Raw genomic sequence first — 20,533 nt, 5'->3', positions numbered from 1 at the left:
TTTACAGGTTTTGCTCAGTGAGTCCTCAAAAAAGTGAAAATTCTCAAAATCTGCTCTCTCTAGAGTGTGTCACGTGACTTGGGAGAGTGGAGCAGAGATGCAAAATCCGCCTAAAACTTTCACGATTGAATCGCTCTCACGACCAAACCATAAATGCTAGGGAAATGAAATTCGCCCAGATTGTAGACAATTTTCCTGGGATCCAAATGAATCCAAGTTTGAAGACCTTGCTCTTTCTGAAGTGAAATGACAGGCAGCAGTTTACAGCAAAGTCGCACCGTTCTCTCCATAGGCGCCCATGCAAACTGAATCATCTGGCTCATGGAGGGAGAGTGTGTTTTTGAATCACCGCCGCTCGGTCATTTCTCACAATATCTGGAAAATAATTACATTTCTGGTTAGCCACAGGCTTCCTCTCGCTCACGGTTATGTCACTTTTCAGCTGAGATTAACGGTTATTCCGTAATTACCGCCATAACGCGACATCGCGCCGTGCTGAGAACCAGGAAGTAAAACTAACACTTCAAATGGGGCAAGATACGCTTACCAGTATCAGTCACTGATAGGTGAGTGGATCGAGCGCTCGGCTTTGGTGCGGTCCGCCTGAGTTCTAATCCCGGTTGTGATTTTTTTCCTGCCGATTTTCCATGTTTTCTCTAAGTGATGTTTAATGACGTTCTTTGTCATACTTTCACTTACAGAATTCATTTTAGTCTTAAACAAAAACCCCAAGTCCTAATACAAACCACTGTGTCCACTCAGTGCAATATACACTATCACCGCGCACAAGCGGGACTCAGACGTTGTAGCGCACACACACTCATTGGTGTGCTACACCCAGCTTCGCCTTCTCGCTGGCTCCGGAAAAGAAGGTGGCGGTAATGCACCAAGAAGCTGGAGGCCAACCGCCGAAGAATAAGAACAAGAAGAAGAAGAAGAAGAAGGAGGAGGAGGAGGAGGAGGAGGCGGCTGCTCGCTGGAAGGTAACCACAGTTGGATTTCGTCAGAGGTAAGACAAGGTGTGTTTTCAATCAGTTCCTGTCGCTTTAGTATATCCTGGGTTAAGCTGTGTTAAACTTTATGCTCTAAAACATTAATGGTCACAGTTCAAGTATACGCTCAATGTTTAAATAACAAAACAAACGATAAGACGAAATGGTTCATGAAGTGATATAGTTTTTGCCTTGTGTTTTACTGTACGTTATCAGAGGCTAGCTCCGTTAGCTTTGTGATGCAGAGCCACGTTGATGTTCATGGTCACGTACAGTTAGTCTTCCGTGTGCAACGGTTGTCTTTGTGAAACGACCCTTTTCTGGATAAAATGTGCCCTTCTCTTCATGGTGTTTCCTTACAACGCACCTATTCTGGATAAAAGATACCTTTTTCTTCATGGTTTTTCCTTAGAACGTGGATAGACAGGAGCTAAGGCCTGACGTGTTTTCGATCAGGTCAGGTAGCTTTAGCATCTGCTGGGTTCAGCTGTGTTAAGGTTTTATGCTGTAATTTAACTGAAGTTCTAACGGTAACAGTTCACATGTACACTCAATGTTGAAGTGCCAAAACAAACGAAACGAATATGGGCCGCTGAAGCTTAACGGGTATGCCAAAGCTACCGAAGCTGAAGTGTATTCGTGTTTGCTAGCAGAGGCTGGCGGTCTGCTAGCTCCATGTTTTCTATCAGCTTCGGTAGCTTTGGCATACCCGTTAAGCTTCAGCGGCCCATATTCGGCCCGTTTGTGCAAAAGCATTTCAGTCTTCCATGTCTAACGGTTGTGTTTGTGAAACTGACCTTTTCTGGATAAAATATGCCTTTTTCTTCATGGTGTTTCCTTAGAACGTGGATAGACAGGAGCTAAGGCCTGACGTGTTTCCTATCAGGTCCTGTAGCTTTAGCATATGCTGGGTTTAGCTGTGTTAAGCCTTATGCTCTAAAACATTAACGGTCACAGTTCAAGTGTACGCTCAATGTTTAAATAACAAAACAAACGATAAGATGAAATGGTTCATAAAGTGATATAGTTTTTGCCTTGTGTTTTACTGTACGTTAGCAGAGGCTAGCTCCGTTAGCTTTGTGATGCAGAGCCACGTTGATGTTCATGGTCATGTACAGTTAGTCTTCCGTTTCGAAGTTGTAATTGATTATATATTACGTATTACAAGAGCCATTCATGAAACTATATTATATTTTTTATTTAGTCTACACTGTCCTCACACAGGCGACTTCACTTTGCCGTGGTTGTGACATCATAAGCTACCTAGCACCATAGCTCTAGAAAGGCTTAGATAGCTTACAGACGCTGTGATCCAATGAGGGCTGGCGTCGCTACGCTGCGGCCATTTTACCTAGGGGCTGCTGGTTCACTGATAAAGTTAATGCCTATGGAGCATGTACTATTTCATTCAACATAGCTTGCTCAATTTTAACCGATTTTTAAACGGTTTTTTATTTGTTATAAACACAAGAGATGTAGTTATGTTATTGCATATTTACTTTCATATTAAATTAAAAAAGTAGATAGTAGAGCATTATCTGCCATAGCTGCACACATACACACAATGAAATTAAATCGTCAGTGTTTATGTTAAACATTTCATAGTTTGATATTTTTTATTTCTAATAATACATATATTAAATATAAAGGGGTACGTTTACTCACATGATATTTTAAACTTAAACTGAACAAATAATGTATGTACAATATATGAATTGTGATTCATATTGGTTCCATTTACCACAAGGCTTTTGGTTCATCTTGGCCCATGGCCATCATTTTGATAAAACCTAATTAATTTAATGATTCAGCATGGTGTTTTTCTAAATAATTCACATAGTTCTATACATTAAATATCACTAACATGCATAATGTATAAGTTTAGACCTGGGTCCATTTGCTTTAGTATAAAAATAGTTATACCACAAAAGTCCAAGAATTCCACAGCCATTTGGAAATGATGTTTGTGTTTTTATTTTAGGGTCTCGTGACAACTCGTCTATAGTTTTAAAGATCAAGTGGATGGTTCGTTCATCTTACCTGTTCTCTCCTACAAATATTTTATTAGACATTTTTTTAATAAACACATTCAGTAACGTGACATCAAGGTTTCTTTTATTAACAGGTACGCACAATTACAAAACAATATTCAATGAATACTACTTAAACAAATGGTAGAAACATTTCTAAAACATCAGGGTCAAAATAACTTCCAGTTTTTACAAGTACAAATCCACTAAGTTAGTAACACTTCTCTTAAATATGTCCCTGAAGTCATTTCTTCCAAGTGATAGCTGATTTCACGGGCTCTTGTTTTGACGGAACGTTCATTTGAGCATCCTTATGCTGCACAAAAGTATGGCATCTTGCATGGTATCTGCTTTAAACATATGCTATGCAACACACTAGTTCAGCTGCCTCTGCTACAGACATGTTAAGATTCTTATTCTCATGTTGTCAGCGTTATGCTTGCTTCTATGAGCAAAACATTTTTGACTTTTACATGAACAGCCATTTTCCACCATAGCCATTGTCAGTGATTCAGATATTTTCTATGGTAACATAGTTGTTATCTGTTCAAGTTTTGTAAGAATCAGTGACAGTATATTTTTGCCATGTTAAATATACTTTTAATTATTTACCATATCTTGTGTTATATTGAACTTGATATGAATATTCAAAGTAGGAGCTCTGTGATTAAGGTCATTTACATCTCAAGTTGTAGTTGCTACTACTGTGTGCCTGCATATATATTCATGACATTTTATATTTACTTACTATTGCTATTAATTACTTTATGCTAATGATTTTTACTAATTGAGTGTTATTTGTCTTTCCATTGTCACCTGTCAGATTCATCAAACCCTTTTCAGCCTTTGCACAGCCTCTGGATCACCTTTGGTTTTTTTGGACATCTTTCAAAGCCTTGCATACTTCCAATATGCCACGCAGAGGAAAACGCTCCCAGGCCCAGATCGACCGTAGGAGGAAGCCTAACGCGTCCGAGCTGCCCGACAAGCCCGTGGACGTGCCTCCCTGCTCCCACTCTGTCCTGAACAAGGCATGTCTGCATCAGTAACAACATATGTATTTATGCAACCCAGCATGTCCTCGGTGGGACACGTTTATGCCATCCACACGATGTTGACAGTGGCGGCTGGTGATTTTTGTCTCTTGGGGGCGCGCACTTAATTTACCAAAGCAAATAGAAGAGTCGGCAACACCGGAATACAAGAATTGATGTAAATTATGTTCACAGCCATTTGATGTGCTATTACTATGCGCCACTATGAGGGTACACCTAAGCACTACTGCTGAGCCAAATAGACAATTAAATGCACGGAAATGTTACCAGCGAGTGAATTTGAATTTATCTCCCCACTGTTTGATATGATTTGCTCCAGATAAGGTGTAATTGGTACACAAACCCTTAAAATCTCCTTTACTATAAGTAAACAAATTAAGAATGTATAAATATGCAAATCTATTTTTTAATTCAAAAGTAAAAAAAGAAACAATTGATTTTTAATGACATTTGTCATTATTGTCTGTAGGTTCTGGTATCAACGACCACGGAAATCTGTGCTGATGGTGCTCCAGTTCCACAGGTGAGTTGCATACATACCAAATTGATCTTCTCAACCTCTTTATGTTAACCGTTTTAATGTAGAACATATTTATGAAATATAGTTCAATACTTTGTGTTTTTTTTTTTTTAATTATCAGATCGGACAAGCTGTTGAAACTTTGCCCTCCACTGCTCAGTATGCTGCTCCATCTGAGGTTTGGTGCACATTGTTATTTTAACACATTGTGTTTAAATATGGAATACAGAGGTTTCATATATATATGTGGTGCACTTTAATTACATCACAATGTAATTTTAAATTTTGGTTCATGATTTATTTCTTTTTATATTTGAGAATGATGGAAGTAATAAATTGCTTATTGACAGATATTACTTAGTCAAGTGGAATTCCAGTTCATGACACCAGATGGTGACCAAACATGTCCTGATGCATTTGTCATTGGTAACCTTTGTCATTATTGTCTGTAGGTTCTGGTATCAACGACCACAACACTCTGTGCTGATGGTGCTCCAGTTCCAAAGGTGAGTTGCATACATACCAAATTGATCTTCTGAATCTCTTTATGTTAACCTTTTAAATATAGAGCACATTTATGAAATATAGTTTGACACTTTGTGTTTGCTGTTTGTTAATATGTCTGAGGTCTATGCATGTTTTGTTTTTTTTATCAGATCGGAAAAGCTACTGAAACTTTGCCCTCCACTGATCAGCATGCTGCTCCATCTGAGGTTTGTTTCATTGCTATTTGAACATGATCGGTTACACAGGTTGATATGGAATACAGAGGTTTCATATATATATGTGGTGCACTTTAATTACATCACAATGTAATTTTAAATTTTGGTTCATGATTTTTTTTTTTTATATTTGAGAATGATGGAAGTAATAAATTGCTTATTGACAGATATTACTTAGTCAAGTGGAATTCCAGTTCATGACACCAGATGGTGACCAAACATGTCCTGATGCATTTGTCATTGGTAACCTTTGTCATTATTGTCTGTAGGTTCTGGTATCAACGACCACAACACTCTGTGCTGATGGTGCTCCAGTTCCAAAGGTGAGTTGCATACATACCAAATTGATCTTCTGAATCTCTTTATGTTAACCTTTTAAATATAGAGCACATTTATGAAATATAGTTTGACACTTTGTGTTTGCTCTTTGTTAATATGTCTGAGGTCTATGCATGTTTTGTTTTTTTTATCAGATCGGAAAAGCTACTGAAACTTTGCCCTCCACTGATCAGCATGCTGCTCCATCTGAGGTTTGTTTCATTGCTATTTGAACATGATCGGTTACACAGGTTGGATCTTTGTGAGACACTTTAATTACATCACAATGTCATTTTCTGTCTTGATTCACAATTTACTGCTTTTCATTTTTGAGAATGATTGAAGTAATGAATTGCTTATTGAGACATATTTGTAAGTAAGGTGGAATTATAGCTCACTATAGTATATTATGACCAAACGTATATATGATGAAGTTGACATTTTGACATTAATAACCTCAGATTTCTGTTTGTGTAAAAGACAGGCAAAAATAAGTGTTTCTGAAGCGCATTGTGTATCTTCAATCATTCATTAATTTGTTTAATTTCTACAATAATGTAGAAATTGTTTTTATGTAAATATTTACTTAGAAATAGCAATTAACTAAAACACATTTGAATTGTGTGTGTTTGTGTGTAAAATAAGCAACATCAAAACTGACACTGGAAAAGTAAATTTCATTTAAACATAAATAAAACATTGAATATGCAATGATCCTTCTTTGTCTTTTATTTCAGGATACAACCAGGAGCCACGGTCAACGTGTCGAGTCGCTCCGGGCCAGTCATTCTCAAAATGACACAAGGTATCGGGTATTTTCGCGCAATCGTCAGTGTACCTGTAATGCACTGATGTTTCTCGCGTACCAGTCAGAGGGCTGTCACTTCACCAGGACTACACTCAATAGAGTCCTGGCAAAGGGAAATACTTTATACGTCAAAAACAAACGGCAATTGATTGACAACAACAAATTTCAGAACAATCATCTGACTGTCGAGGAGATGCCAAAACGAGTCAAGACAGACGAACATTTCTACAATGTCAGCAGAGATGATATCCGTTGTGGCCCTATCAAAATCGTCCCATCTAGCCCTGAAAGACAACAGGGGTTGGTTCCACTTGCTACCCAGCTGGAGTCTCTTACAGCAGAGGTAAGCCTGGCGTTAATTGTCATAGCGCCAGATTGTATCGCGGTTTTCCGTGACCAGTACGGTCGGTATGGACTTTTTGATTCCCACTCCCGAGACTCAACAGGCTTACCCTCTTCCAACGGCAAGGCCATTATGATGACTTTTGCAGCACTCAGTGACCTGGCTGACCACCTCAACGCATTGTATGGAAAACGTCATAACTCTGCCAGCTATGAGTTTGTTCCTGTTTACTTCCACCGTGACACTGACAGTGAACTTTCTCAAGAGTCTACTGTGAACCAAGGCCGTAATGATGTGTCTGAAAATAATATCCGTGTATTTCAGTCAGACAGTCGGACCGCTGTCTCAGACAAATCTGAAGAGTATCTGCAAAGTTCCTTAGCTGTGCCACCAACGTCAAAAAAGCTCTCTAAACTGAGCAAAGCCATGAGGCGAAAAGTCATGAGGAGAGCCCGTCAGCAGCAGCAACAGACATCGGCTAAGGACAAAGCAAGGTCTCAAGGGAACAGACAAAAAAAAAGAAGTCACGAAAGGGAGAGATATGCCAGCTGTGCCACGTTTCAGCAGAAAAAAGTTGCCACACAGAAGGCTCGATATGCAAACGACAGCCATCGTGTGCATAAGCTGTCATCAGTTGGACGCTACTATGCAAAATGTAACGTGCAAATCAGGAAACAATTTGTCGACAGATACAGGACAGATCCTGCTTTTCAGAGCAGACGAAAAAACTACGTAGTGCAGAGATACAGGACAGATCCTGCTTTTCAGAGCAGACAGAAAAACTACCTAGCGCAGAGATACAGGACGGATCCTGCTTTTCAGAGCAGACAGAAAAACTACCTAGCGCAGAGATACAGGACGGATCCTGCTTTTCAGAGCAGACAGAAAAACTACCTAGCGCAGAGATACAGGACGGATCCTGCTTTTCAGAGCAGACAGAAAAACTACCTAGCGCAGAGATACAGGACAGATCCTGCTTTTCAGAGCAGGCAGAAAAATTACGTAGTGCAGAGATACAGGACAGATCCTGCTTTTCAAAGCAAGCAGAAGAAGCACAATGCCCAGAGGTACAAGACGGATCCACAGTACAGGCTACATCACATCCAACGCTGCAGCCTGCTGAAAAAACGTAAGTTGGCCAGTTTTTCTTGTCAACAGCGTTACAAGTGGCAGAATGCACGGCGCATCATGAGGAAGTATCGACACCTTCGTACCCCTTGCCAGCCAGTCAATACATTGATGACAGCAGCAATAGCAGCATTTCGTAACACCATCAGTCATGGACCTACATACGTCTGCACAGTCTGCCACAGGACGATGTTTCCAAATCAAGTAAAGCTCTGTAAGAGAGACAAATACTCCACCAGCGTTAAAGTGGCAGAAGCTTGCTTGACCGGAAGCTACGTTCATGTTTGTGCTGCCGAGTGCTCCTCCCCTTGCTCTCTGCCACCAGAGAGACTGCAGGAGTGGATCTGCCACAACTGCGACAGCCACCTCAGCAGAGGAAGAATCCCGACACATGCAGTAGCAAACAATTTGCAATTAGCACCCATTCCCCCGGAACTGGACCAACTCAACGTGCTGGAAAGACAGCTCATTGCCAAAGTATTGCCGTTCGCAAAGATTATCGCTTTGCCAAAAGGACAGCAGCGAGCAGTGCACGGAGCTGTTGTATGTGTTCCATCAGAGGTGGAAAGCGTCGTCAACAGTCTTCCACGTCCCCGCACCGAAGCACAGCTACTGCATGTGAAATTGAAGCGCCACATACGTTTCAAAGGCCACCAGCACTTTTACATGGTCAACGTGAAGAAGATGCTGACAGCCCTGGAAAAACTCAGAGAGCAACACTCTGAGTACACAGATGTAACCATAGACGAGGAGGCTGCGTTCCAATACCTACTCCAGGATTCGGACGACGACAACAGCAACGATGAAGATTCATCACAGCGGGGAGATGACATCCCAGACGAGGAGCTGCTTCAAGCGTGTGACAGCTGCACTGAACCACTCCAGGCCAACTCGGCTGCAAACACGACCACAGAACGGCAGAAGGAGCTAAGACCTGGACTTGCACTGGACACCTGCATGCAGCCACCAGACATCGCCCAGGAAATTCTTTCCTACGGTGATGGCATTTTCAGCGTTGCCCCTGCTCAAGGCAACAAACCTGTGGGATTTTTTGCAATCCCCAAACTGGAAGCCATGGCCTTCCCCGTTCAGTTTCCCACGGGACAGAACACACTGGATGAAGACCGTCCCATCAAGCTTTCACCCAGCAGGTATTTTAACGCCAGACTTTTTGGAGCGGACACTCGCTTTGCCGAGGACCAAAGCTACCTTTTTTTTGCGCAGTTTGTGTCGGAGACAAACATTGCAAGGGGCAGTATGTCTATCCAAATGCGCAAAGGAAGGAAACGCACGAGCGACGGGCGTGTCGTGAAAAACTCCATGCTGCAAAACAAAGAAGAGCTGGAGCGCCTAATTCAGGCCAGAGAGGCCCTGCGATTCATGCAGCCTCTGAGAGGCACGCCTGCATATTGGCACAAAAGCCTAAAGGATTTGCACGCGATGCTGAGGCAACTCGGCAAGCCCACCTTCTTTGTGACTTTTTCAGCGGCAGAGATGAGATGGCCTGAAGTCATTCAGGTCATCAAAGCACAGCAAGGTCAGACACTTGCTGACTTTTCAGAGCTCGACTGGAAATCCAAGTGCGACATCCTGCGCAGCAACCCCGTCACAGTCATGCGAATGTTTCACCATCGGGTTAATGCGCTTATGGCAGACCTCATTCTCTCACCAGCGCAACCAATCGGCGAGGTGGAGGATTATTTTTACCGTGTGGAGTTTCAGGCTCGAGGAAGCCCACACATCCACATGCTAGTGTGGGTCAAAGACGCCCCTGTGTACGGCGAGGACTTGGATCAAGTTGTCTGCAAGTACATCGACCGTTACATCTCCTGCAAGATGCCTGACCCCAAGGAGGACCCAGAACTCCACAAAATTGTGTCGGAAGTTCAGGTCCACAGCAAGAGCCACTCTTTTTCGTGCAAGAAGGGCAACGTAGTCTGTCGTTTTGGCTTCCCCAAGCTGCCATTTGACAACACCTGGATCACGAATCCGTGCGAGTGCGAAGTGGAGATGGAAGAGGAAGAGGAAGAGGAAGAGGAAGTGGTCCGACAGGCATGGAGAGAACGGATCCAAAGGCAGCAGCAGGACGCCAAGGAGAAGCTTCAGCACCTCAGACAACTCCTTATGGATCCAAAGGCTTCATTCAAGGACTTGTCAGATCTCCTCCAGCGTTGCAACTTGGAGCGTGACATCTACATGAACTGCGCCGAAAAACTGACCAGCGGGAGCGTGGTAATGCTGAAGCGGCATCCAAACGACTGTTGGGTCAATGCGTACAACCCAGACCTTCTCCGCGCTTGGAACGCCAACATGGACATCCAGTACGTGCTGGACGAGTACAGTTGCGCCATGTACATGATGTCGTACATGACCAAGCCGGAGCACGAAATGACCGAATTCTTGAAGTCGGTCGTAAAGACGGCGAGGGAGTCCGACCTCAACCAGCAGCAGGAAATGAGGAGGATCATGCAGGCCTACGCGAAGCACAGAGAGGTAAGCGCCCAGGAAGCGGTGGCTCGCACGTGCAGCCTCCCTTTGAAAAAGTGCTCCAGGTCTGTCATCTTCCTGTCAACGGACGAAGACGGGATGAAGATGAGTCTTCCCATGAGTCGGCTGAACGACATGGCACCCGAGTCCGAGGAGGTGTGGATGATGGGGGTACCTGACAAGTACCTGTTCAGACCACAGACTCGTGAGTTCGAGGGAATGTGTCTGGCCGAGTTTGCGTCGGACTACAGGGTAATCTACGGACAGCACGCTCAACGCAACAGTGCGATTGCCCTCCGCGACAACAAAGGCTACATTGCCAAGAGGACAGCAGGAAGAGAAGCAGTCATCCGATTCGCGCGTTTCTCAGAGACCAAAACACCAGAGAAGCACTTCAGGCGACTTCTGAAGCTGTACCTGCCACACCGATCGGACCACCAGCTCAACGACGGAGGTCGTACCACGTACGAAGACTTCTACAAATTTCGTCCTGATGTGAAGCGCATCGTGGACAATAACAAGAAGCGGTACGAGGAAAAAGGCGCAGGCATGGACAAGGCACTCCAACGCGTCGAGGAAGGTCCAGTCCTCAACGCTTGGAACTCCTTTGCACCCGAAGTTGAGGTTGACCGACAGGAGTGTCTTAACCTGCGACAAACTGTCACGGAGGACAACGAAGAGGACGCCGTCCCGGACTTTGACGTTAGCTTACCAGCTCCCAGGATCGAGGTGCCTCGGTTGAGTCCGGACTTTGTCCGGAAGATGTTTCAGAGTCTGAACGAGACCCAGGCATGCATCTTCTATGCTGTGCGGCAATGGTGCCTTCAGCGTGTGTGGGGCCACAATCCAGAACCGTTTCACTACTTTGTTTCAGGTGGAGCTGGATGTGGTAAGTCCCACGTCATAAAGTGCATTCACGAGGAAGCAACGAGGATTCTGCGGGAGCTCCCCAGATTCCGAGACATGGCTGACATGTCCCAGCCAGCTGTGCTTCTGACGGCCTTCACAGGCACAGCAGCCTTCAACATCGCGGGCAAAACGTTGCACTCTGTCCTCAAGCTTCCTAGGTCCTTGGAGCCGCCATACCAGGGCCTTGGCAATGCACTTGACGAACTTCGAGCGTCATTGTCTTCCGTTGAGATTCTCATCATCGACGAAATTTCCATGGTTTCCAAGAAGCTGTTTGCCTACGTCAACTGGCGTTTCCAGCAGCTGAAGGGAAACCGCAGACCTTTCGGCGGCGTTTCCATTCTTGCAGTCGGCGACTTTTACCAGCTACCACCGCTGGGCAGGGCCAAGCCGCTCTGCGTCTATGAAGATACGGAGTTCGATCTCTGGAGAGATCACTTTTCCATTGTCAACCTTACGGAAATCATGCGGCAGAAAGATGACCGCGCTTTTGCCGAACTCCTCAACCGACTGCGAGTCAAGCGCAAGGAGGATCCTTTGAGTCTCGCGGACCGCGAATTACTCTTACGGGCCGTCTCGGACGGTAAGGACCTTCGAGGAGAAACGCTCCATGTCTTTGCCACGAACAAGCAGGTGGACAGTCACAACGCAGACGCTGTGAGTTCCCTGCTTGAACAACAGATCACCATCGTGGCACAAGATTTTCGAAAGGACGTTACAACAGGAAGGAAGGTCCCCGTGCAAAATGTCACCGGCACAAAAACAGATTTGCCTGACAGCATAGTGGCTGGTGAAGGAGCACGCATCATGTTGATCAGGAATGTCAACGTAGAAGATGGACTCGTCAACGGGACATTCGGGACCATCTTCACCATGGTGACCGACAACCATGATCCCAAAGCCGTGAGACTTCTTGGTCTCCGGCTGGACAACCCCACAGCAGGACAGACTCTGCGAAAGAAGCTGCTGGGCCCCACGGACGACTTGGTCTACATCGAGAGATCCGAGGAGAGCTTCGGTCGCAAAGGCGGAGTAGTTAGACGCCAGTTCCCCATCAAGCTGGCTTTTGCGTGTACGGCCCACAAAGTGCAAGGCATGACGGTGACGTCGGCTGTGGTGAGCCTGAAACGCGTGTTTCAGCCAGGCATGGCATACGTTGCACTCAGCCGCACCACATCTCTTCAAGGTCTTACCATCACAGACTTTGATGAAAAGAAGATCTACGCGGACCCCACCATCACCACAGCTTTGCGGGACATGCGCAGCGCCAGTTTCCAGGGCGTTACTCCACTGCTGAACTTTGGGAAGCTGACTGACCGACCCCGCAACACCGTGACAGTCATCCACCACAATACACAAGGGCTTCCATCTCACATTGTGGACCTGAGGGCGCATCCCGAACTTAGGTTGGCAGATGTGCTGTGTCTTACCGAGACGCATCTGTCAGGGCCCCCTGTATCTCCATCCTTTCATCTGGAAGGATACACCATGTCTGAACGTAGCAGACCGGAATCTTACGATTCAGGTTCAGACATGGCAGCAAAGGCAGGTGGTGGAGTGGCTATATATTACAAAAACACGTTGACTGCAGAGGCTCCTAGATGGACGCATGTCATGGGTTTGGAGTGTTTGGCCGTCAAAGTTGAGGCGCCAGTCAAAATGCTTGTAGCGACTGTCTATAAACCCCCAAATTATGCTTTGCTAAGGTTTTTGCAAAGCCTCAACACCCTCTTGGACACATTGGAGCTCATGAATCACCAACCCATTGTTGTTTGTGGTGACTTCAATGAAGACCTCCTTTCCAGAGGTCACAAAAGCATCAGAGATGCATTTCTGTCCAGAGGCTACACGCAATTGGTTAATGAGTCTACCACAGACAAGAACACTCTGATTGATCACATCTATATTTCTCAGCCAGAGAAATGTGTTCAGTCAGGTGTTCTCCAAAGTTACTATAGTTATCACAGTCCCATCTACTGTATTTTGACTGACTGAAGCGTCACAAACCACCCAACACGCGGCCTGTATATAGTTCAAAGGGGTAAGTATGATTTTCCCTGGCCCCTTTGCAGTTGACCGGAACCCCGAGTTAGGCAGCATCCGGAGACATAGACCTTGGTGCTCTAATCCTCAGCAACTGAAGAATATTACCTCTCTGTTGGGTAAGTAACCTCAGTTAATGTGAGAATTTAAGAGGCTCACACCAAGGGCACACTGGAGAGACTGTCTCTCTCAGCTCGACTGGAAACACCATGAGATCCCCCAGGAAGAGCTAGATGACGTTGCCAGGTAGAACAACATGTCTCGGGTAAGAACACATCATACAATTTTCTGCTTGTTTCCCATGTAATGTGCTCAGTTAGTTTTATCTCAGACTACAGAACGAAGACTCCAGTCCACAAAGCGTTTGGAGAGCCCAAATCCATAGAGAACCCACCTGGACAGTCCCTACGTAATCCCTGACATCGATGATTACAACGTGAGTTTATCGCCTCCATTTTAATCTTCATACATCTTAATATAACACATTCATGCGTTTAAATTGACACCCAGGTATCCAGCACAGACATCCCCTGTTCCCTGAAAAGAATTGAATTCTTTAAATTGACACCACTTCTCTCTGCAGGTAGTCCACTCACAAGAACCACCACCCCACCCACAACCCCCTTTCCCAGACATCCACTCCTCTGGAACATCTCCAGAACCTGCCTACAAACATGTCTCAGGTAAGAAAAAATGTTCAACACAGAGATTTGCTCCATTCATGCAACATGTCAAACTAATGTGTACAAATGTGCTTGTTTCATCATGTAATTTCAGAATTCAGACTCCACTTTCTGTCATCAAGTGACCAGTGATGCTGCAATGTCGGCCGATGGCCTGTATAGGTCCGGTAACGGTTGTGGCTCCGTATCTGCTTCACAGCCATGAGGACAGATGTTTCAGGTAAAAACATACAATAGAAATTCGCACTTGCTTAACATATATAAAGTCAAGTCAGTTTAATACAACTGAACTAATGCCTGTTTTTTTCTTTTCGACAGAAAAAGAACACTCACTACTCCCAAGCAAAATTCACTCTTCAGTTGAAACCTTCACAGATTTCTTGGTTTTTTTTTCCCACTACACAATGTTGTTCTGGGGTTTTTTCCCATGCTTGCGGGTTATAGTGACTACATGTTTTAACAAAAATGTGATCAAAATAAGATTTATGTACATATGTTGAAAGTTGTTAAAATTAAAATGTATGTGTATCTGGAAATTCTGCTTTGATGTGTATTTTTTCATGACAATACCGTGATGTGTATCTGTGTTTTTTCCGAAAATGTAACATCATACTTTTGTGCTTATGTAGAAAGACAGAGACACTGTCCTATTTTCATTAATAGGGCGGTTTTCCATACAGAAGCTCCAAAAACCCCTGGCTTGAGCAAAAAACAAAAAAACCCTCTCAGACCATCTGCTACAGTGGCACGGAGGAGTCACTTGGTTTTAAGGACAGGGGGCTTAGCCCCCAGGTGATGCATAGGATATGAACACAAATTTCATTTTACAGCTAACATAAACCTCTCTGCTTCACACAGCCTTTACAGTAACTCCAATCCACATTTTCACCAGCTGAGATCTTCCTGTCTCCGCCTGTCAAAATAAAAGCACAGCATAATTTCAAAATAAAAGCCTGCCACGGCCCGGAAAATGGCGAAACACGCCTCTCCCTCCTGGAGGTCGCGCGAGGGCCCGACGGCCTCCCGGCCCGAGCCCCTCCCACGATTTCCGTATGCGGGAATTGTCTAGTTAGGGGCTCGGGCATGAAATGCCAGAGGCCCTATTGCTCTCCCGTGGGGCTTCTTATTATTATTATTCTTCTTCTTCCGCCTAAAACTTTGGCTCGCTACTCCTCCCAGGGCTTTGACAAATCACACACAAATTATATATCAGCTTGTGTGGTTTTGTCGGGAATCGATGGCTATCTATTTTCTAAGACATTCATTCATATTTGCCAGAGTTATGAGCAAAAAACTGCATTAATTTTCCACATACACATGAATGGGATTACTGAATCACTCAGACTGAAGACTCACCTGTTTTCACAACGCCACTGCTTCGCCATACTTTCACCTAGAAACGTCATTTAACCATCAAAACGTAGTGATTTCTCTTGTCTACGCAGGGATGTATTTTATGTCATGCTGACATTTACAGTTTTTGCTCAGTGAGTCCTCAAAAAAGTGAAAATTCTCAAAATCTGCTCTCTCTGGAGTGTGTCACGTGACTTGGCAGAGTGCAGGAGAGATGCAAAATCCGCCTAAAACTTTCACGATTGAATCGCTCTCACGACCAAACCATAAATGCTAGGGAAATGAAATTCGGCCAGATTGTAGACAATTTTCCTGGGATTCAAATGAATCCAAGTTTGAAGACCTTGCTCTTTCTGAAGTGAAATGACAGGCAGCAGTTTACAGCAAAGTCGCACCGTTCTCTCCATAGGCGCCCATTCAAACTGAATCATCTGGCTCATGGAGGGAGAGTGTGTTTTTAAATCGCCGGCGCTCGGTCATTTCTCACCATATCTGGAAAATAATTACATTTCTGGTTAGCCACAGGCTTCCTCTCGCTCACGGTCATCTCACTTTTAAGCTGGGATTAACGGTTATTCCGTAATTACCGACAGAACGCGACGTTGCGCTCCCGTTCAGAAACACTGCTGTCAGCAGCATGTCTGCCACTCAATAAGTGAGCATAAACACTTTCGCCGGCGCTCGGTCATTTCTCACAATATCTGGAAAATAATTACATTTCTGGTTAGCCACAGGCTTCCTCTCGCTCACGGTTATGTCACTTTTCAGCTGAGATTAACGGTTATTCCGTAATTACCGGCATAACGCGACATCGCGCTGTGCTGAGAACCAGGAAGTAAAACTAACACTTCAAATGGGGCAAGATACACTTGCCAGTATCAGTCACTGATAGATGAATGGAGTGGACGCTTGGCTTTGGTGCGGGCGCCGGGTGTTCAAATCCCAGTTGCGATTTTTTTCCTGCCGATCTTCCATTTTTTCTCTAAGTCATGTTTTATGACATGCTTCGTCAGAATTTCACCGACACACTTCATTTTAGTCTTAAAAACACCCAAATCTCGTCTTTTCAGGCATGTATATATTGTGATGCTGGGATTTATGCTTTTCCATACATAATTTCACCTACACACTTCATTTAGTCTTAAAAAAAACAAGCTCTTCTTTTCAGCCATGGATATATTGTGATGGTGGGATTTATGGTTTCTCATACAGAAGCCTCCAAAAAACCCCTGTCTTCAGCAACAAACAAACAAAAAAAACCCTCTCAGGCCATGTGCTACAGTGCCACAGAGGCGTCACTAGGTTTAAAGGACAGGGGGGGCTTAGCCCCCAGGTGATGCATAGGATGTGAACACACACGCCTCTCCCTCCTGGAGGTCGTGCGAGGGCCCGACGGCCTCCCGGCCCGAGCCCCTCCCACGATTTCCGTGTGCGGGAATTGTCTAGTGTTTATTTACCAAGCACTGAAAGACAGAAAGACCTGTAGTCACTTTAGCTTCAGGAGAGGATTTTATTATGCAGCTTATCTGTGCTGTAATTTAAATATCATAACTGTAGTGTTCATCGTTACTTTGGTCATATTCTGGGAGGTTATTTTTTCCAATCTACACTGCAGGAATACGTACTACAACATGTGAATTAAATCAGTGGTGTTGTCCAGTTTTTTCTACTGGGTATACTCCAACCTCATAAACCAAAGCCAGGTCAGGTTCTCGTATATGTGCGCGTGCACTCACACATGCACGCACGCTCACACATGCACGCACGCTCACACGTGCACGTGCGCGGGAGCACACACACACACACACACACAGCAGCAGCAGCAGCTCCTTTATTTCAAACTACCAATTAGATACTTATAGACATTATAGCGTCAGCAGCTCCTCCTCCTGCCATCAGGTAGACCTGATGTTTCCTCTCCATCAGGTAGAGCTGATGTTTCCTCTCCATCAGGTAGAGCTGATGTTTCCTCTCCATCATGTGCAGAGTTTTGTTCATTTGTTTTTTGTGCAAAAAAGTTTGATTGAAATATTAAACAAAAGTAAGAATGCCTGTTTTTGTAACTAAACAAATGCACAAAATGAGTCAATTATAAGGCTTCTCATAAAAACACTGAATGATAAAGAGTTTGTCAAAACACAAATGATTCATATTTGCCTGGTTAGACTAAATATGAGGCTACAAACAATAATAAATTAGGAGCCGAAAGAGCCGGCTTTTCTTTGGATGCAGTGCCAAAAGCTCTCTGAAAAGAACCGAACTTGCATCACTACTGTCCTCTCTGTCCCTCATCTCTCAGCTGTTTTTTGAAGGCAGAGCTGTGATGTCATTCAGTGACGTCATTGGCTGAGCAGCGTCACGTGGGATGTCTGAACTCGTACATAATTGTCATGGTAAGCCCCTTGTTTGGCCTTTGCCACCTCTACTTTCACCTTACGCTGCATCTCCCTGTACTCCTGTCTACTCTCTTCAGTCCTCTCAGTGTCCCACTTCTTCTTAGCTAACCTCTTTCTCTGGATCCACTCCTGCACCTCCTCATTCCACCACCAAGTCTCCTTATCTCCTTTCCTTCCAAATGGCACACCAAGTACTCTCCGACCTGTCTCCCTGATCACATTTGCTGTAGTTGTCCAGTCATCTGGAAGCACCTCCTGACCATCCAAAGCCTGTCTCAACTCTTTCCTGAAAGTCATACAACACTCTTCCTTTTTCAGCTTCCACCATTTGGTCCTCTGCTCTGTCTTTGCCCTCTTCATCTTCTTCACCACCAGGGTCATCCTACACGCCACCATCCTATGCTGTCTGGCTACACTCTCACCTACCACTACTTTGCAGTCACTGATCTCCTTCAGATTACACCGTCTACACAAGATGTAGTCTACCTGTGTGCTCCTACCTCCACTCTTATAGGTCACCCTATGTTCCTGCCTCTTCTGGAAGAAAGTATTCACTACAGCCATTTCCATCCTTTTTGCAAAGTCAACCACCATCTGTCCTTCTGCGTTCCTCTCCTGGATACCAAACCTGCCCATGACCTCCTCATCATCTCTGTTTCCTGCACCAACATGTCCATTGAAGTCTGCACCAATGACAACTCTCTCACTTCTAGGGATGCTCTGCATCACTTCATCAAGGTCCAACCAGAATTTCTGCTTCTCCTCCAGCTCACATCCCACCTCTGACATGTGTGATGACAAATACAAAAGATTGCACTGTGTTGAGCAACTTGTGGCAAAATGCACTATAATATGAGAATTAATTTACAATCCGACATGAACAGCAGCATGAGTGATGAGAAGTGTCATTGTTTAAACCTGCAGAGACACCTTAAAGGAGATGATCCACTCATGCTGGCTTTCTGACTGCAGGACTGTTCTTCTCTGTTCATTTCAGTGTTTCCACTTGTCCTGAATTTAGCTGCAGGGTTTTCTGTTTCATGTCTGCACTCTTTGGGCCACAGTGAAAAGGAGTTTCCTTGTTGCTGTTGTTGGGATGGTGACCCTGTTTCACCGCCAGGACTTCAATAAAGTGGACAATTAGAAGTGAAAGAGCTTCAGCTGCTGAGAGCAGCGGCTCAGGTTCCTCCTCTAATTATCCAATCAGCAGGCGGCTCCAGGTGCTGAGCAGCTTTATCATCCTCAGGTGAGGCAGCAGTCTGCAGCAGCTTCCAGCTCTTCGGTGCTTCCCGGCGGGCAGAGAGCAGCTCAGTGGACCGGAGCATGTTGGTGGGTCCCGGGCTGATGATGGCCTGGGTTTGGCCCGCTTTGGTGCTTCTAGCCCGGCTCACCACGGCAGAGGAACCGCGTCGGGACGCACACGGAGCTTTGGCCGGCTCTGAGGCGCTGTTCTCGGACTCCGAGCCGCCGATGGAGACCCGCAGCGGAGGAGGCTTCCTGCCGGTGCCGGTGTGGAAGTTTGTGAAAGGTAAAAATGCTGGTGCTTGAGCTGAGCTCAGGTAAGAGAGGGCGGGACAAACAGCAGGTGGAAGTGAGCAGAGAGCAGAGCTTGGAGGGAAATGTGGCCACATGATGAAAGTGTAAAAAGTGAACATTTGTGTTGCAGATGCTGCAGACGAATCAGATTTGGGCCGACCACAGTTTCTCTGCAGCAACACGTCCCTCTCTGTTCGCTTGTCGCTCATCCGACACTCTGACCTGCGTCTGCAAGGTGAGTTTGATTCATCCACCTGCTGCTGTTTAAAAGCTACGTTTTCAAGGAAATGAATTCAAGAACAGTTTGATTCCTGTTTCAATGAGGAAATGCTAGTTTGAAGAAGTGAGCTGTGAGGAATGAGCTTCAAGTTGTTTCTGCTACAAATGCAGTAAATAAAATGGCTTTGCTTGGAGAGAAGGAACTAATTCCCTGAACTCAGTGTAGTTTGTTGGTTGAAGATGATTTCATTAGAAGTTGTGGTAGCTCCAAGATGAAGGCAGCTGTTGGGTTGATGTTTCTTGGGGAGTCTAAAGAGACTTTCAGAGCACTGAAGCCTCGTGCAGCTCCATCAGTGGATCCACCTGTTACCTTCAGACTGACTCGCCTGGAAAGTCTCCAAGGTGAACTGTTTGTCTGGAACCACGTCGGCCTCATGCAGCCGCTGTGTTTCCATCTGAGATAATGTGACCTGTAACCTGTTGGTTCTGATGTCTGTGCAGATGGGAGGTTGCCGTCGCTGCAGCAGGGATGTGGTGGTTCTGTTGGGACCGTGGGGCCGTGGTTGCTGCTGAAGCTGCCTTACACCAGCTGCCATGTGTCATCACAGGTAAATCCCTGGAAGCTCAGTTTGTCACTGAGTTTATACTCAGTGAAAAGGTGGAACTCCTGAGATAATGACCAACTGGTGATGTCTTGGTTTGTTCCACAGGTTTCAAACGGAACGTGGTTCCACCAGCTGAAGCTGCGTTACTTCGACCACCTGCTGCGGGAGAACATGACAGCTGTGGTCACCTGTGAGGATCCTGCAACGTTGAGCCTGCCAGCAGTGAGCTGCCAGAGCACAGATGTGGCTGTGAAACTGCCTCTGGGAAGCAGACTGCAGAAGGTGAAGGCTCTGGGGAAAGACGTGGTGGTTGGGAGGGTGCAGACCAGCACTACTCCAGGACCAGTGTTGGTGCAGATCTCCACACCGGCAGACAAGGTAAGGAG

At 45.2% G+C, this 20,533-nt stretch overlaps 3 protein-coding genes across 13 annotated transcripts in view; 2 read left to right on the top strand and 1 right to left on the bottom strand.

The window, feature by feature from the left end:
* LOC127530897 (uncharacterized) overlaps positions 1–20,533 on the bottom strand; it is a 199,775-nt gene that overhangs the window by 106,366 nt on the left and 72,876 nt on the right. The window lies entirely within an intron of this gene.
* The window catches only part of LOC127530965 (serine/arginine repetitive matrix protein 1-like), a 35,092-nt gene that overhangs the window by 3,030 nt on the left and 11,529 nt on the right, over positions 1–20,533 (top strand). Inside the window, exons 2-5 of the mRNA XM_051938971.1 lie at positions 19,034–19,315; positions 19,454–19,558; positions 20,044–20,150; positions 20,253–20,525. Of these exons, the coding sequence (XP_051794931.1) occupies positions 19,034–19,315; positions 19,454–19,558; positions 20,044–20,150; positions 20,253–20,525 (767 nt within the window). The remainder of the gene's footprint in view (positions 1–19,033; positions 19,316–19,453; positions 19,559–20,043; positions 20,151–20,252; positions 20,526–20,533) is intronic.
* LOC127530896 (uncharacterized) lies at positions 227–14,574 on the top strand. Of its 10 annotated transcripts, none has more exons than XR_007937654.1 (12): positions 227–1,009; positions 3,846–4,053; positions 4,547–4,600; positions 4,719–4,775; positions 5,050–5,103; positions 5,254–5,310; positions 5,589–5,642; positions 5,793–5,849; positions 6,375–13,791; positions 13,939–14,038; positions 14,133–14,258; positions 14,357–14,574. XR_007937654.1 is itself a non-coding variant. In XM_051938721.1 (8 exons), the coding sequence occupies exons 1-8, from the start codon at positions 882–884 to the stop codon at positions 5,868–5,870; spliced, it is 690 nt and encodes a 229-aa protein (XP_051794681.1). In that variant the 5' UTR covers positions 227–881; the 3' UTR covers positions 5,871–6,352. The 10 variants fall into 10 exon arrangements, 3 of the variants coding, with proteins under 3 accessions (XP_051794681.1, XP_051794683.1, XP_051794682.1); XR_007937659.1 differs by having other exon boundaries at positions 937–1,019; XR_007937658.1 differs by lacking the exons at positions 4,547–4,600; positions 4,719–4,775.

This window comes from Acanthochromis polyacanthus, chromosome 18 (assembly GCF_021347895.1).
Source record: "Acanthochromis polyacanthus isolate Apoly-LR-REF ecotype Palm Island chromosome 18, KAUST_Apoly_ChrSc, whole genome shotgun sequence".
Lineage (NCBI taxonomy): Eukaryota > Metazoa > Chordata > Actinopteri > Pomacentridae > Acanthochromis > Acanthochromis polyacanthus.
This window is presented reverse-complemented; position numbering and strand designations above follow the sequence as displayed.